The 19,549-nt window shown below is 34.0% G+C and overlaps 1 protein-coding gene across 1 annotated transcript; it reads right to left on the bottom strand.

Moving 5' to 3' along the window:
• Positions 1–3,687: 3,687 nt before the first annotated feature.
• Positions 3,688–14,545, bottom strand: LOC148596900 (uncharacterized). Its single transcript, XM_088564241.1, has 8 exons — positions 14,429–14,545; positions 11,213–11,448; positions 9,359–9,641; positions 8,679–8,714; positions 7,543–7,616; positions 6,040–6,239; positions 5,208–5,356; positions 3,688–4,393 (listed from the first exon to the last, which is right to left on the bottom strand). Exons 2-8 carry the CDS (start codon positions 11,243–11,245, stop codon positions 3,717–3,719), a joined length of 1,452 nt encoding a protein of 483 aa, XP_088420367.1. The 5' UTR covers positions 11,246–11,448; positions 14,429–14,545; the 3' UTR covers positions 3,688–3,716.
• Positions 14,546–19,549: the final 5,004 nt, after the last annotated feature.

Below are 19,549 nucleotides of genomic sequence, written 5' to 3'. Positions count from 1 at the left end.
AATGGGTATATATGACCTCAGAAACAACGCATTATTCAAATCTCGCCAATAACGTGTTTTTACAGTTAAGACTTTCACTATCTGAAAGAGTAATCAAGGGAGCCAAGGTTAAAGCGGTAATCAAAAGAATGTAATCCAGGGACGAAGACCAGAAAGAACATAAAGTAACTAAAATCATACATACAAAGTAACAAAAGTAAATGAGCAACTCGGACTCCACTAAAAACTGGGAGCATGCACCGGTAGGGTAAGCGTCCTCTGCTTTTCTAGGAACACCCGCCGAGTTGCTCATAAAAAGTCAAGTCCGGGGTAGACAAACGAGGGAAGGAAAACTATGACCCGTTGAATAAATCAGTTCTAGTGAAGTGAAGTGTAGAAAATATTATCTTGTTACATGAATTATATTAAAATTTGGGGTCTTCAACTGAAGATTTCAAACTAGTACATAAAACAAATGCACAAGTTCATTATCAGGAAATCTAGACTTGCACAAATTCTTTTTTATTTGATCAATTGTTAAAACTTGAAAGCGTTGGAGCAGGAAATTAAAATTTATAATTACATGTATAAAGTTAAAAGAAAAAATGTTCCCGTTTTATCTTTTAATATAATATTTTCTTTTTTTTTTAATTTTAACCAAGAAGGGGTCTGCTTAAGTGCAGGAACTTGACCTGAAGAGCACAGATACAACAGGAAGTGACAACGCTTATTGTAATACAGGGACTTGGTGCCATGACTTAGAAATAAGTAAATGGGTAAAAATTGTGATATAATGCTGTGTGAACTATTTTTTGCATTTTAGTACAATTTTTGTCCATTTAATTATTTCTAACTCATGACCTCAAGTCCAGTGTATGCCTATGGATAGTATAATGTAAAAAATAATAGTTTAAACAGCATTTTAAAAATATAAATATAAATAGATCTAACTCGTGACCTCAAGTCCCTGTGATTGTAATAATAAGTTTAGTGACTTTAGTTACTGCCTTTCACTTAAAGTTTTAATATAATAAACATTAGAAAAGGAGCATAAACCTAAAAAAACACATTTATTAAGTACATTTTAAGTATTAATTTTTTCAAAGAATTTAGAAATGAACCTTTCTCAAATATTGAAGGAAAGGAAATATTTACAAATCTACCAAAATGTGAACAATTAATTCAGTTGATGAAATACTTTCCGAGACACACTGCAAGATATATATATAAATCTTATCTAAAGCGTAGACAGTTCATTTATTCCAAATAATCTATGTTTGTTCTTTTTATTTTGCTTAATTACTTCTCGATAATAATCTATCTATCTATCTATCTATCTATCTATCTATCTATCTATCTAATCTAATCTTATCAATCTATCTATCTATCTATCTATCTAATCTAATCTAATCTTATCTATCTATCTATCTATCTATCTATCTATCTATCTATCTAATCTAATCTAATCTTATCTATCTATCTACCTACCTACCTATCAATCAATCAATCAATCAATCAATCTATCAATCTATCTATCAATCAATCAATATATCTATCAATTTATCTATCTATCTACATTGTAGAACAATTTGGACTAATTCCTCTCCATTTAAAATTAAACCTCACAATATTCCATTTGTTCACTGGATGTTGGACCTAATATCCCTCCATTTCACTTTCTTTTTAAAACTCCTAGCTATAAATTTTTTATCTTTGCATCTTCAAGGGCGTAGCTGCCTACACGCAAATACGCAGTTGTGTACTTTCGGAAAAAGTAACAAAAATAAAAACACACATTTTAAAGATGAAATATAGGTTTTATGCAATGACTCACTGGGGGCCTTGAGCGACCCCACCAAGACCCCTCGCCGTAATTTGCGTACAAATAAAACTGGCCTAGCTACGCCCCTGCACTTGATGTTATACTGCAATCCTTACTCCCGAATATCATCAATTACTGCCGTATCCATACAGAGACAAAGATTGCTTACATGTATAATACTCTGATGGTTACAAATAAAGACGTATATACTTTACCACATTATCATAAACCAAAGAAAGTGATCAACAAAGTTCTGAACTTATTTAAAAACATAATGATAAATTTATTTACAGCTGAGCTAAAGCCAGTTACTGGAAAACAATGAAAAGCAGAAGGGTCAGAAAAAAAATTTACATAATGACTGAACATTGTTGAAAAAATGTAAATATTGTATCAATGGAAGTGTCAAAAAGAGGACATATAAAGGTCACAACTTACAAGTAAATGCTATACTAATACTTGGAATGTACTACTTATTTTCTTTTGAAGTTAAATTTTGTGTTAAATCTCAAATGTAGAAGACTTAGAAGGTACATGTATCTAGCATTTAATATATATATTAAACCATAAAATGATTTCAAGATAGAGTTTTGTGTGTAGAACTGGTTTTCTCTAGTTCCGTGATGCTGTTTTCCTAACTTGGGTGTAAGATGGCCCATGTAAATATGTTCTTAACGAATAGTGGATACATGGAACAATTTGCTAAATACTGTAGTGGAAAGCAAGTCGGTAAATGCCTTTAAGAACAATCTGAACAAACATTGGATTAACCTGGCAATAAAATTTTTGCCAGATATATATGGACTGGAAGTCCAAATGATAAATTTGAGAAGGGTTTAACTCTGAGGGGCTTCAAGCCCAGATATCTGACCTCGGGAAAATAACTGAATAACTTGAGCCAAAGAAATCCTCCAAGCTCTACCTTCAATAATTATATAAGTGGGGAAAAAAGGAAAAGTATAATTCATACCTATTAACTTTTTGAATACTCAAAGAGTGAGATCTCCCTCTTTTCAGCTTTCACAGAAATAAAAGAATACTTTGCAGGAAATCAAAGGACAAAGTTGAGACAAAGATATAAAATCTATGATAATTTCATTAATCTACTGGTACTAAGGATTTCTAATAAAAATTTGAGTAATTAATACAAACAAAGGAATTAATTATTTGTGGATTGTTTCTCAATGATTATTATGTTACATAAATACATGTATTGTATTTATATCAATTTAATACGCCATTTAAAACATAATTAGTTCAATACTTCTGCTAAGAAGATTTTTTTTTTTGGGGGGTGGGGGGGTGGGGTGGAAAACTGTGTGAAAATAGAAGATTTGTGTCTCCCATATGGGAGGCTTTCTCAAAGAGGGAAACTGACCTAAAAAGAAGGAGGTAGTAGGTGTGAAATCTACAGAACTACTAACTAACAACTCTGCCAGAGCGGAACACGGATATGCTAATTAGGAATTATAACAATGGGAAATATTAACACAATATACACAAATTTGTTCGTAGAAACAATATAATATCAGTCTTATAACACATGATTGAGGAAAGCACGAAGGAGATTTGGATTTCTCAATCTAGTCTCAATATTTCAATACAGGACATCAATTCACCGATAAAACAATTTTAAACGAGATGTTTATACCCAATACAAAGCTTAAAAATAATTTTAACTTGAATTTACCATCTTTTTAGATAACAGGTCAATAAAGCATTAATGGAAACTTTCATGGCAATTGTACATGCAAACAAACCGATAGGACACAAAAGAAAAGGATGTAGCGTAAAGTACCAGTATACCAATGCGAAAGAATAAGAATTTAGAAAGAAAAAAGAAAGGACAGAACTGAAATAAAGGCACAGGTCTGATAAGATGAGCATCGTTAAAAATGAAATATATTCAGGCCATTCATAAATTACAAAGATCACAGTCCTCCTTTTTGGGCAAACCTCCTTCAACACTTGATCCTCTGCCTATTACCTTCACGTCTTCAAATAATGCTGCCCCCGGGAGCATACTCAGAGCCATTAGATCAATAGGTTCTGTGTAGAACACTTCTATGACAACGTTCAGTGTCACAAGCACTTTCTGGACACCATCAAACGTCGCCAGTTGCAAGAATGGATTACTATAAATATCAATTTTAACAAGATTATCATTACAGAACTGGTCCGGTTCAGAACCAGGCCTTGTAAGAACAATTGTCACGTAGTGCACCACATTGTTGTAACAATAAAAATCAGCAAAGTACATATTAGTGTCACTGTTAAGCATCATTGTAGAGCGGATATAGCACCGACGTGTGCCAAATATTGAAGTATCGGGTGGCCTGAGTGTAGAGGGAAGTAGCAAAGCGCTAAAAAATATACCCTCTATGTTACTGTTAAGGATAGAGTACCGATCCCCATTATTGTCTTTCAATGTGGGATACATGATACCATCATTGTGATCTTTCATTATATTGTGGTAGTACTTCAAGTCCTTGTTTCTGTAAAAATATGGAATGGCGGCAACCCTTTGTTTCTTCCTATGGACAAACTGTACTGCCTTTAACCTCATTTCGTCTAGCTCTTGCTTGGTGAAATCTAAAACATTTTAAAAAAAAATTAATACATGTTATTATATCATTTCTCTCACTCAGATTACATGTTGGTAAAAAAAGAGAACCGTACATGCATACCTCTTACAAACTAAGTACCACTTTTCAAGGTCCTGTATCATGTTTACTGCAAAAAAAAAATCATGCAAAGAAAATGATCACAATCCTTAATGGTATAAGTTATAGCTCTGTCTTAGTACTAAACGTTTTTGTGTAAGTGTTTCTAAGAATAAAGCAAAATGGGAAAAAAATCAAAAACATGCAATGTCAAATCTCCACCAATTTGACAATAAAATATCACTCAAGGATGCTTTCTCTATTTGAAAAGACCATTATTTTACCCCTGCCTCACTGGATTTGTTCAGAAATGTTTCAACAGAATACAAGGAAAATGATGTTTTTGACAGTTATCTGCTCTTGAAATGTTAATAGTTTAAGTTATAGTTCTATCTTAGTACTAAAATGGGAAAAAATCAAAAACATACATGTCAAACCCCACTGATCTGATGATGTAATATCACTCAAGAATACTTTCTCTATCTGAAAAGACCATTATTTGCAACTCAAAGCACCAACATGATATGGAAAATATTGTCCTTTTTCCTTGATTCTGATGGTGCAAATAGTCATATTACACTATCAAAGTGATGGCTTTTTCATAACGTGTTTCACCCACTGACTGATTCTTACAGAGACTGACACTTAATGACATAAAACAAGTGGTCAAATTTTAGTATAAAGTGTAGAACTTCCATTTTAGAATAAAATACATTCATTATATTAAATTGTATGAAACTTACAAATACTTGTTACTTTCTCTTTCGAAGCTTGAGCAAAATGATGAACTTTGAACTCGTCAGGAAGAGAGAAGTTGTTTTTCCCATCCGTCATTGCTCCAATCTGTAGAAAGTCTGAAGTCTTGTCTGACGTGGAATAAATGACAAGACATCTAAAACAGGTTATTTACAAATTAGCAAAGGTCAGAAGTTGACTCAGTGCTTCTGAACTATGATTAAAAAAAATTTATTAATACCGGTATTGTCAATGGTGATCTGCTCATTGCAAATAAACCATTTTCAATTTGTTTAAATTATAATGTAGTTTTACAGCTGTATCATTACATTGTATAGAAATCCTTTCACACTAGTGATTGACAAATCTTATAGCAAAAATGTTGTACCCAACTAGATTGACATTTTGTTTGTAGAGGAATCAATTAGAAATTTAAGTAAATATTAAAAACAGGGGTTTCATTATTTTGTTGCAATGCAGGTACCTCTGGTTTTCTTTTATAAACATATACATAATTTTAAAATTCAGAAGGTACCTTTCAGTAGTTTAAAAGGGTAAAAGTACCTGAAACACCTCTTAATGAAAGGCCTGTAAAAGCATAATTCAGACTATTACCGCTGACTAATGAAGATATAACGATATCCATATAAAACGGTGACAGATTCAGGGGTTTCAGAGGTTGCCCCTCTCCGGCCTTTTGAAGGTAAATTTTGTTGATTTCATGCGAATTTACAGCCAATGACCCATTGATACCCTTTAACCATGACACTTGCTTTATCAATTTCTGGATGCATTCTTGCAATTGATACCATTACAAATTGTTATGGACCACTATTGTACCTATATTCTCGTCCAGGTTGCATCATAAATGGGATACTTTTAAAATTCCAAGAATTACTGGTAAATATCATGTATAGCTGTTTGTTCTGGACCTGCTGGAGAAGGATGAGTTTCTGAGTACACAATCCATCCCGTCCTGGTGGGGTTCTGACCCAGTATTTAGATCCATGTTTGTGAGAAAGCAAAACTTCAGGTCCCTCCTAGTTTAAAAAATTCAGGGCTTTTAGAATGTGATAAAAGGAAAAACACTTGATTTTACACTAGAAATTAATTATAGTGAAAAGACTCATAAATAAAAAATATTGTCTGGATCATAAAAATCATCAATGAAATTCAAACTAGACAAGTTACCTGCAACATTAACCAGGAAGTATTGTGGATTCACTTCCCAATCATTTTTTTTCTTTAAAGCTAGCCATGGTTTTGGATAAAATGGCTTTTTCAATTTAAAAAATTTGCAATACATGGGAAAGATCTGAACTAATTCAAAATCAAGGCAATGGAAACAATCAGACAAAATAAAGCGTAAACTTAAAATAACAATATTATTATGCTGCTTTATTCAGAGTAACCTGCAAAGCTAAAAGAGGACAGCATGCAACATAAGCCAGACAAACAAGATTACAGAACCACCAACACTTTGTTTAGAATACACAATACTTACTGAGGTATAATTAGTATATCATGGAATCCCAGCAACTGACCAGAGCGCTAAGTATATTCAGATCGTGACTATATCTTCAAAAGTAGATTTGGTTAGTATGTTTTTGTCCATTTTGTATCAAGAATTTTAAAAGTGTTAGTAAGACATGACAGCCAGGGAGAACCTGTTAGTTTAATAGGATGGGTATCAAGCTATCAGCAAGCCTTGTGACATGGGCTTCAAAGAGAAGGTGGATTAATTACTTTCATCTAAGTTTTTATACATCCCATCCCCTCCCCGCCATACAAAGTGTCGAGGTATTATGTGATACCTTCAGAAAAGTTGCATGTCCGTCTATCTGTCTGTACACAATGGATTCTAGATGAGAACTTCTGATATTACAGCATTTATTTCAAGTTTTACACAGTTATTGAGTATCATAAAATACAAATCAAGTTTCATTTCAGTTTAATCCGCTTGTTTACACAAAAGTTATGGCCATATCAATTTTTTTTGGATGAATTGGAGTTATCCTTTTTTGAATATTAAAGAATTGTGAAAATTGGGTTCTATTGAGTCTAGATAACTATATGTGGTGGGGTATCATTTAATGTCCCATTGGACGCCCTATTTTTTCACATGGTACCTTACCATACTTTCCTTCAAAGTCAAAGGTTCTTTCATCAAAAGGATATTCCAAGTCAGAAAACATTGAACCTTTTCATGTAGTTTTTTTATATCTCAACTCAATGTGTAAACTTAAAAACTCTTAACTTAAAACAACATAATACACACTGTACCTTCTTTAACAGAAAGCTGGATTAAAATGATACATGTACCATGAGTAAGTAACATCTCACCTCATCCTGAAGGTCAAAGATGGCATCTGCGACCTGGTTCCCTTCACTGGTTCCCAGTTCAACCACAGATGTGTCTACAATACCACTATGTGAAATGAAATGTTTTGCCCTTTTTACTCGATTTTGTATCAATGAGCAATTTGTCAGTTTGTAATATGACCAAGTCAATTCAATGATAACTACAATTGGATCAAATAAGGCAGGTTGACTGTTATCATATTAGGGAACATGAATGTGTGGACAGATTAGTGTTTTATTCCTGCATGTAATCAATTCCTTTGTATTTAAAACTAGAAAAACTGTGGGCAAAGCTCACTTGGTGATACCACTTCCTAGACACCATATATGAAACCATATAATTGGTTCATATTGAACAATAAAATAAGAGGTAAACAATGGAATAATTATGTGATAAAGAATATATAAAAGTTTCGTCAAATTCAATTCAGCAATTTGAGAGGAGTTGCAGATTAGAACTGAAGACAGACGGATGGACATCATGATGAAATCTGATACTGTTTCCCTTTTAAACAAATCGCATAACACCTAGTTTAATTAACGGGAAGCAGATCTTGCTACCTCTGATGAAGATTGATAGGCTCTATACAAGAACTTTTCCATACATGTATATATTTGTAAATGTTTTCAAAGATGCAGAACTCAGTAGAAGATGAATGTTAAAGTGAAACTGCAAACCATACCTACATAATTCCAATCAGAGTATGCAAAGATCTTTGCAAATAAAATTTTCTCTCCAAACAGAAAGTTAATATCTTTTTAATTCCCCAGTCAACTGATAACTAACAGAGGGAAGAGCAAATTTGAGAAATTTGTATCAAATTAGATATTTGTAAAGAAAAGAAACTGTGCAATAAATAACTTTGTTTTAGTTGAGACTGCAACCACAACTATTACCTAAATGCTCAACCCAACTGACACTATTAATTTGAAATCAATACGAGAGTTGAAGCTCAATGAGCTGAAATGATTTACAGAAGAATGTACAGACTGACAGAACAATAAATTAGAAATAACCACCTCCTAGAGTTGGGTATTAGAAATACGCTTGCAGGTGTATAAATTTAGAAGGAACATCCAAAAAATGAAACAAGTGCTTGGTCAGCATTTTTCATTACCTTTGTGAATTACAGAATCTCCATCCAGTTTATCATCTGAAAATAAAAACAGTATAATTCAAATCAAAAAGAGTACATATAGGGCTTAAAGATATGGGATCATCAACCATTATTTACTATCATTATATCAGAAATCCCATTCTTTTGTCTTTTAAATTTGCTGCAAAAAAATTTTCTTCTGTTTCTGAGCCCCCAGAATGATAAAACAACAGGTACCATGTCTAGGTAGGTGGACACGGGGAATTGGGATATGGGGTTTAAAGAGGCTGAAATCAGTGGTTGAAGGAGTGGGGAATTGTGGTGGATGGAACAGTGGTTGAATGGGCAACGATCGGGGAGTGAAAAGTACAGGAAGCTGGGGTTTTGGTTGGGAACCATAATCGGGAGTAAAAATAAAAGCAGTTGGGAAGCAGTGGTCAGGAGAGTGGGAGGTAGGGGTCTAGGAGGAGGGAAATGAGGATGAAGTAACCCCCTGTCCACCCCCTTATATCAAACTTAACAGTTTTGACATGTACCATTTGATGAAATGAAAATTACCAATCTTACTTCAACCAGAAGTGGATCATACCGTATCTTCAATTTTTATATTTCAATGGTGAATTTGCTAGAGCACAAATGATTAAGGTCACTATGCAAAAGATAAGAACTTCACAGAATTTTATTCAGTATAATATTCCTACCATTTTCTTCATCTTCTGTTATATCGATGAAGGCTTCGGCAACAACTTTGTAGTACATCTGTACACCCTCACCTATCCTCATCAGACCGACAACGTGCATGATGACAGGACAACATTCTGTCACTGTCTTTACTTCGACAAAAATGTCCCTCTTTTCATTGGGCAACTGGACAAGTTGGTGCTGGATAATATCAAATTCTTCTGCCATTACAACATAAAAGAGGGCCTGAATGTTTTGTGAAAAATGAAGGGGCCATGAAGTGAACTTCAATCCACCCTTTTCCTGAAATACATGCATAGTTGATGTCTGACTTGATGTGCACTTTTTTTTTATTAACTAAATGTACTAGAAATAACTAATAAAGCATACATTTGGCAGTGGGTAGTATCCCTGAATGATCTAAGAGGCTGCCTATATAATATTGGTTTGTTTTTGCGGTAAGAAGTGTGTGAATCTTCCAACAATTGGCCAACTCATCATCGGCAAGTAAATACTGCCTTTACTGAGCACTTGCCAAGTAATGATTTCCTAACCGGTATTTGTAAGTACTACTTTAGCTAAGAATCATGCAGAATGTGATACATGTGTCACCTAAATTGTTGGCAAGCTTATGTATAATTTTTTTTTTTGGTATTTTTTTTATAAAATGTTATGGTGAACAGAAATTAATATCCAGTTTTTCACTTTACCCTTGGTCTTAAGAAATATTAATCATATAGAAAACATTGTAGAATTGAAAATTAAGGGAGATTACTCTGTAAATATCAGTGAAATACAATGGAAATTATTGAATTTTTTATGTGAACTATCTCCTCAGGCCAAACAGATTGGATTGAATAATCATACATTTCATTATGTAGATCATAAAGCAACTTAATAACAAAAATAAAAATATGTGTAGCCTTTTTGTGGAGTGCATCATATACTTCAGCATTTGCATGATTCTTAGAAATTAAGACTGCTACTTAAATGACTATGAATGATACAGTTTTATTTATTTAAAACATCTGCACAAAATATGACACTTCACGATCAGTCACACTTAAAGCAAGCAGGCTCGTTAAACATGAAGTTGCACACCTTGATGTACTTGTAAAGGAAGCACCAAAAATGGCTGACAAAGTATGCCCCATCTATGTGAAGCCACATACAAAATTTTGAATCAATCCATTTATTGGGAGATGAGATATTTGTTATGAAAATTAAACTTTCATTTATTCTATATAATGAAAAACTCCCAAATCCAACAAAACAGGAAAGTGATATCAGACAGCACACAAAATGGCTAATAATATATGCCCTTTCCATATGAAACTACATACCATATTGGAATTGATCCATTTATTGGAAGACAAGAGTTTTGCAACTAAAATTTTCTCTATTTGTCAACATAGTCAAGTCTGAATTCATCACAGCTGTGGTAAAAGTATATTGATTTGACAACATAGACATTTCTTGGACAGATATGAACTTATATCATATATTTAGATTATAATGTACCTTTTTTGCCTTCTACATTCCCATGCACTTCCTTTTCAGTGTATACCATAAGAATTTTTTGTAATGTCTGCAATAGTCGTTTTTCATATTTAGGAAAGTTTTTTGAAAGGGACGTAACCCACTAACTCATGACAATCTGGTTGGCGGTCTCATTGGGGAAAGGAAGAATAGTAAACATTTTTCTTTAAAGCTTAAACTATTTACACTTTGGTAAGTAGCTAATTGGTTTGGAATAATTTATTCAAAAGTATCCAAGTACTTAACACACCTACAATAAGTCAATTCATATGCATACCCTATTTCTAGACCTTTGAATGACGATATTTCCATTCTATTTTTAGGATGTAACCTACCTTATTCCCATGTACATGTAGTATGAAAGCCATTCTAAAGCTCCCAGGGACTAAATTTACTTCCAGTCAACTATCACACCTCACCAGAAATTTCATTCCAAGTTGGGCGACTTCTTGAAGTATACTTTTCAACCAGGTTTAAATAACTGTAAATTTTTCTCTCTAAATTTGCATCACAAATTGTCAATCAGGTGCATCACCACATGTCAAGTCTTGTCTCTAAATCAGCTACAGAGCTAAATAGAGAAAAGAAAGGGACATTAATTTTTTTTTTAAAACTGACTTCAACAGCTAGAATGAAAGAAAAATGGAAAAAAAAAACTTTCACTAAATTAAGTCTATAGTGTTAATGCTTGAAAATAGCCTCAAATCAGTTGGTTTACCGTTCAGATGTTATTTGGCAACAAAAGTTTTATGGTCATATTCATGAACTCATTGATTGTTCTTGTGTATCCACTTGCAGTATGAGAACCAACTGGTTTCCTCTTCCATCTACCCCACATGGGACATTTTATAATTAACTCGGCAGGTGTTTCTAAAAAGACCATTACAGTACCCTATCGGTGCACTTGATCCATGCTCCCAGTTTTAAGTGGAGTTCAGGTTCCTCATTTACTTTTGTGTCTTTATATATATTAAATTGGACATTTCATGTTTTGTTTGTGTCACAGCATCAGTTTTCCCTGTCTTGTCTTTGTCTTGCAACTACATTCTTTTGATTACTGCTCGAATCTTGGTTCCTTTGATTACTCTTCTAATAAATTGAATAAAAATTAAAATCATCTGTTTTTATTCCAAGAAAGGTAACTTGAATAAATTGAGAAAAAAAAAATTGGTGGGATAAAATAATTAAAAAAGGAATTTATAAACTTTTCCTACATTACATAATATACAAAAGAACTACTTTCACAATTATTTCAATATTCAAAGAAAGATAACTCTATCTTCTAAAACCATAGGGGGCAGATAGACAAATGGAAGGACACATAACAACAATGTTTAAGCGGGTATAACATAATACCTTAGCTCATACTTGTGACATGTATAAAAAGAATTAAGATATGTCAGACATGCCAAAAGCCAAGCTTTATTCCCGGCTGGACTTGGTACAAATTTTCTGTAAAAATAATTTGAATTTTTCCTTAACTCAACTGAGGTTTGAGAAGTTGAACTTTATTCAAATGTGTATAGATGGATGGACAGACTGACAAAAAGAAAGATTAAACAAGGTAATTTATCCCCTCAAGGTTTCTTTGGAAATTATTGTTTTTTTTGCATATTCATAAAAAATGTATATTAAAAACAACAAGGCAAGGCCAGACTAATCTGAAAGCTGGTGTCGAGACTGTCTAAAATTATTCTATACTTCATTGTTCAAAAGAAAATGCAAGTGATAGCTGCTGCAAAAATAAACATTTGATATAAATTGCTATTATGAGACTGTATCCTCTACTAATGAAATGTCTATATCTAATACTAACTGAAAAGCTCGAATTCAAATTTTGAATAAATTATCAAAACTAAAATTTACAAAAATTGTGTCAATATATTTATGATGAATATGCTGTTACTGAAATTCATTCCTTTCAGTCACTGCATGTAGGATCTAACCATTTCTGTTCTGATGACCTTTCTGGTCAGCCAATCAGATTTCATCTTGCATGATTTTGAAAGCATCATTCTTAATGATTCCTCAGAAAAAAGGGTTGCTAGGAAAAAATTTGCCATTTTTGTCAATTTTATATATGAAATTAAAAATGAAAAATTTTCCTATGAAAATGCCAACCTGCTGCAACCCCCTCTGAATCTGCAACTGATCTGATTTAAAAAAAATTGTAGAATGGAGTTTTTGTAAGATCCCACATGCAGTGATTGAATAGAACAATTGATAGGTCGGATAGATTGAACCCTATGTATGGCAAACCATTGTGGAATTTATTACCTATTTATTAACATGTTATTAAATCATTTATTGATATCAATAAATAGATGATTTATTAACACATCAATAAAGAGGGTGACACTATAGGTGGTTTAATCGTGGTCGAAAAGTGTTTGTAATTGCCTATTCTATTGGATATTGCCCGGCATGCATAATCCAGAATAAGATTTAATAACACATTAATTAATATTCATTAACATGTTCATAATTCTTTCAATTTATTGATATCAATAAATGATTTATCAACATGTTAATAAATATTTATCAACATGTTACTAATTCATCTATTTAATGATATCAATAAATCTTTTATGCACATGTTGATAAATATTTACTAACATGTTATTACACATTTATTAACATCAATAAATGGGGAATCAATTCCACAACGACTTGCAATACCAGTGCACAAAGGCAGATCCAGAAATTTTGAAAGTTTTTTTTTCTCTTTCAGTTGTAATTTTTCATATTGTTGTTTTTATTGTTGGTGTTACTCTTTCTGTAACCTGTGGTAGGGTCAATTTCTTTTCGCAAAATGCTTAGATGTATGGCAAGCCAAAGTGGACAAAAATGCCTATTTATAAATATTTATAATAATGATGTTATTTGTAAATATTGATAATTCAATCATAAATATTTATAAAAGAATTATAAATATTCATAAATGAATTATAAATATTCATAATTGTCTTATATTTATAAATATTTAGAATTCATTTATAAATATTTATAGATAGGCATTTTTGTCCACTTTGGATTGAATTATAAATATTTATAATTCATTTATAATTGCCATATTTATAATATATTTATAATTATAAATATTAATAAATGATTTATAAATATTTATAATTATAAATATTAATAAATGATTTATAAGTTTTTATAATTGAAATATAAATATTTATAATTGAAATATAAATATTTATAAATGAATTATAAATATTTATAATTATTTATAAATATTAATAAATAGGCATTTTTGTCTAATTTGGCTTGCCATATAGATGGCCAAGGTCACGGTGACAGTACATGGCTTGTTAGTTGTTCCAAAACTTTTTTTCTTGACTAATTTATACTGAAGTGGAAACTTTTACCCCTTCCTCTGTGAAAGGGGTTTTTAAAAACGAATTTGTTGAACGCATACTAATCACCGTGACAAATAACTCACCCAAGAAACACTGACTGGCTGAGATTTGTGAGAAAACATTAGTAATGATTGTGTTAGACAATTTCGACGACGGACGCCCATCTGATCAATTTGTTTTACTTACAGGTCCCTAAAATTCGTTTAGAAGTTCCATCTGCAATTGTCATCACACTATTTAAAGTTGTCAATACAATCAAACTTATACGTGCGGTTCCCCAAAATTTTAAAATCCCATGAAAGCACATGCGAGTCACGTGTCAATTAGTAAATTATGTATCGCACACTACGGACTGTCAGACTGCTGCCAGTCGACCTATTTAGAAATGAAATAAAACACGCGAAGAGCGAGAGCTTCATATCGTAGTAATGTGTGATTAACAAGCAAATTGATCTTTTTTTTATAAATTCAATTCGAATCTATATGGCAATGGCATATTAAAAAAAATATTGAAATTAATTGCCCTTTTTATCAATATTCTCTGAAACGTTGCACTTTCTGAAACATAGTGGTAATGTAATGTATTTTTTTAAAGTAAAACATGCGAATCTAAAGTTGTAATGATATGCGAATTCCTGAACTCTCTTTTACCATTTTTCGTTTTAAGGTTTTTCACACACTAACATTTAGGGGTATACAAGTGAGTGAGTGAGTGAGTGAGTGAGTGAGGGGTTTTTAATGTCCTTGACTACCCTGTCGGGTCTAGCACGGACGATGCGGTGTACAAATGTACATATTTATTATATATTAGTCGTTAGCTGGTCAGTCAAAATAATAAAAGTTATTGTGATGCGTCATTGCTGAGCCAATTAACCTACTCCAGCAGTGCTAGAGGTTGTCTGGTAAGCTATTTTTCGACTTGGTGCCATCTTATGGAGGAACGGAATTACAACCTCTTACATCGTAGGAGTACAGTTAACAATGCAGGTGGAAACAAAAAATGTTTTCAATAAGATTTCAATATTTCACACAGTATATCATCTATAGGCGGATCATAGGGGGGGGGGGTGTGCATGGGCCTGTCCCCCTTAAGTCGGAAATATTTTGTTGACTAAATAGGAAATCACAACAATGGCAGGCCCGGGCCCCTCTTAAGCCAGTTAGGGCCCACCTCTTTTGGGAATGTCTGGATCCGCCTCTGTGTATAGGCGGCATTTTATTAAAAAAAGCTAGATACTTTTCCTTTGTGGGATTGGGAGATTTAACACCTGCGCCGACGGAAAGCGAACATGCACTGAGACTAATAACGGTTGGGCGGAAGAATCAACTTTCTTGCTTGGTGGATTGAACTCTTCATCGAAAGAGGGCGATGTTGATTTTTTTTATTTGTTTATGGTAACTAAATGCAAAATATATATTCGCTAGTTTTGTATTTTGGTCCCACTCTCAACCTGAATTTGTGTATCTTGACTTGTTCATTAACATTCTTCTGGGGAAATAACTCAGGATCTCCCTGGGTGATGTTTCTGGACTAACCTAGTCTGAGTATTCATTTTTCCGTTTTCTCCAACTGTATCTTTTTTCTTGGCAAAACAAAATATGAACAATATAACCCTGCATTGACTAGTTATATACCAATGTTTCTTTCACCTTCAAATTTTGACATTATCGAGAGCGATAATGAATATCTGCGCAACATACTCCTGAATCAGGGATGTGAGGAATTCTTTTTTCAAAATATCAGTCCTTGGTAGAAAAAAAATACTATCTTTCTTTTAAAAGAAAAAGTGATGATTGTTTTGTGTGAATTATTCTTGATGCTGATATGACCACTGATTTACCCATCATGACGCTAAAGCATGCAATTGCCATTTAATCAACATCGGTATATTCACGCCGCATTTTGAAGAGTGAGGTTTTGCGCTGTAAAACCTAGATTTTATCCACCAGTTCGTTTAATTTGAAATCAGAACCATTGCGGTACCAGCTACTCCAATGATGTAATATCAGATTTATTTTGGACTTGACTAGAGTAATTATGGATCGGATTAGTGTTCGGTAATTTGTTATTTCCCTTATTTTCGTATACATGTATCTTTTCTCATTATTCCTTTTATGATTCTTTGTCAGTGTAAATGCAATTGATGCTGCTTACATTTCCATTTTTAGCTCACCTGACCAAAGGGCATCACTTGGCGGCCGTCTGCTCAATTCCATTTTTTTAAACACAACGATGTCGCAATCAAATTTGAGTAGATGTTGCGGCAGACTCAAGGTAATGTATTTGGGTTTTTATCGGATGGATAAATTTAGATATAGTTGTAATCACTTCGTGTTTGTACATGTGTGTCTTAAAATATGAGAAAAAAATATATTAAATGTGTCTAAAATGCAGCCTTGGAAATGCCCAGAATGCAAGATTTCCACACCATTTATTCCAGAGCTTCGGGGGGCATTGAGCGGCTCCCATAAGACCCCCTTCCGAAAATTTTAGCCTCACTAAAATAATATGCCAAGTTACGGCATTGGAGACATCTTTGGGAAGAAGACAACTTTGTAAAACCAGGGTGCTTATCTGTTAGTATTATAACTGTTAGTTTACTTTACATCTGATGGAACTAGGCACACTTCTAGTGAGAATAGATGAGCGGGTTCAATTAACATCTTAGGAAAAGAAGTATCTTATTGGACCTGGGGGTGGTGTGTGTGTGTGTGGTGGGGGGGGGGGTGGGGGTGGTAACACCTGAGGGAAGCTAGGAGACGATTTTCTTATGGGACTGATCGGTTATAACATCTGATGGAAAAAAGCTTGGAGACGATTTACTTGTGGGGCATATCGGTTATAATATCTGATGGGAAAAAAGCTTGGAGACGATTTACTTGTGGGACATATCGGTTATAACATCTGATGGAAAAAAGCTTGGAGACGATTTACTTGTGGGACATATCGGTTATAACATCTGATGATATCTGAAAAAGCCAGATGCCTTTCTTGTGGAATTGCACGAGTGGTTTAACTGAGCGGTGTATCATAGAGGATTTTTCTATAATAGATGGGGTACTAATTTGGAGAAAACGAAATTATTGTGTTGCCGGGGGATGGGTGGGTATTTCTTGCCGGAGCCATATAACATAAGGGAACTACAAGGATTTTGTAGCAAAAGTTAAAATTTTAAGGAAAGACATTTAAGTCTGTCTAAGTTAACATGATCCTCTTCTCGAAATTGGCAGGTGGACGCTTTCTTTATGACAAACGCGACTACTTTTATTTCCCATTCCAGTGCAGTAACATATCTGGGAACCAGCGCAGAGGCGGATAAGTAATTGAAGAACGGGAAGGCGCGCTTACTGGTCCGAGTCGGGGGCGCGCATCGTCACGCTTTAGTTATTTTCTTTCATTTCAATTTTTCTGAAGACAAAACTGCGGATGGCGCGTCTATCCTTGATCCGCCTTTGAAGCCGCACGGAGCTCGTATGCTTTCATTATTTTTGAAAAGTTTTACGAACGTTAGCATGAGTATATTGTTCGTTTCAGTTAAGAACAACAATCCCATGCTGCCAGTCCTGGATTTCCTTCGTCTGTCGCCGGACTTGACCTTCAACGTACAACACGGTGGGTGTCTTGCGAGAAGCAGGAAGTGTTTACCCTCAGAAAGCACCTGTTTTCACTCTCTGTTTTTAATCGTTTTTTTACGGTTGCTTTTTTTGTGTGTGTGTGAACAGGGAGCATGGACCAGGTAAAGTAAAATTAAACTATAAAATATGTGAACAAAGATCACTTGGCGACTACCCATCTACCGTCGCCAGAAACCTTAAAAGTCATTCAGATGGAAAAACAAAATATGATTTGTACAATGCCATCATGTGATAATTAAGAATGTGTGGAAGTTCTATTTAGATGTTTTAGAAGAATGTGGATAAGCAGACCATCACCCCGATTGACCAATGTTTTCAGGCGCGTAGCTAAGGCCAAATTGAAGTGTAGGCAAAATTACGTCAAGGGGTCTGGGGCCGCTTAAGGCCCCTAGCAGGTCCAGGGCCGAGCCCTGGTAGGGGGTCCAGGGGGCTAGCCCCTCCCCCCGAAGCTCCGCGGAGATGGCGTTTTAGAGCATCATTTATGCCTCTCCTGGATGTATTTTATCTCAAAATTAAGTGAAGGCAAAAGCTTTTTTGCCTAACGGCAGCTACGCGCCTGGTTTTGCACCATTCAGACGGAATAAAAAAATGGGAGGAGCACAATGGCATCATATGTGAAAGAATTCGTGCAAGTTTCATCAATTCCATTCAGCGTTTTGAGAGGTATTGCAGATAAGAACTGTGAATGGACAGTGTGATCACTATTTGCCTTCCACTTTTTAAGGGTGAGGTTTATAAAACACATATGCATTACTAGAATATGATATCTCCATGAAAATAAATCAGAAGGCATTGAACATTTTCCATTTTTAGCTCACCTGGCCTTCGGCTCGTCATCACTTGGCGTCCGTCGTTGTTAACAATTTTTCAAAACTCTTCTCCTACTTGACCTGCTGGAACCAAACTTGGTATGAATGTTCCTTGGGGTATCCTGCATAGAACTGATGTTGGGATTTTTGATCCGTCGAAAAACATGGCCGCCGTTACTAAAAATAGAACACAGGGGTCAGACAGTAGTTTTTCGCATATATCTCGAAAACGGTTAGGTTTAGCCAATTCTGACAGGTGTTCTACATCATGAGATCTGTCTGCGGTCAACTTTTCATTTTAATCTATTAAGCCATGTTGGAGTTATTGCCCTTTTTCAACATTTTTTTTTTTTTTGCTATTTTTTGTTATTTCTTTCAAAAATCTTCTCCTCTGACACTACTTGACCAATTGGAACCAAACTTGGTATGAATGTTCCTTAGGGTATCGTGCATAGAATTGCTGTGGGGATTTTCGATCCGTTGAAAACATGGCCGCTGTTACTAAAAATAGAACATAGGGGTCACACAATAGTTTTTCGCATATATCTCTATGATAGATTTAGACTTTCATTTACTGAAATGATCCTTATGATAAATCCTATCAAAGTTTTCTTGAGTCGAAATTGTTGGACAACTTCTTGTTTAATTTATTGCCCTTTAAAGGCAAAATGTAACCAGGTGAGCGATTCAGGCTCCTGGGATCCTCTTGTTTTATTAGTAATTGATATTTCATTGCAAAAATTGTCTTTGTCCTTCTGTAAGCATCAACTTCCGTTTTTATAGGAAAAATTCAAGATTTCAGGTAAGGAGGTGTAAAAAAATGTTGAGGAAGATGCAAGATATGTTTTAGGTAAAATTTTGG

This window comes from Perna viridis, chromosome 15, assembly GCF_037379345.1.
Source record: "Perna viridis isolate PV_CMFRI_1.1 ecotype Kerala chromosome 15, ASM3737934v1, whole genome shotgun sequence".
In the NCBI taxonomy this organism is placed as follows: domain Eukaryota; kingdom Metazoa; phylum Mollusca; class Bivalvia; order Mytilida; family Mytilidae; genus Perna; species Perna viridis.
Note: the sequence above shows the minus strand (reverse complement) of the source record. Positions and strands in the feature narration are given on the sequence as shown.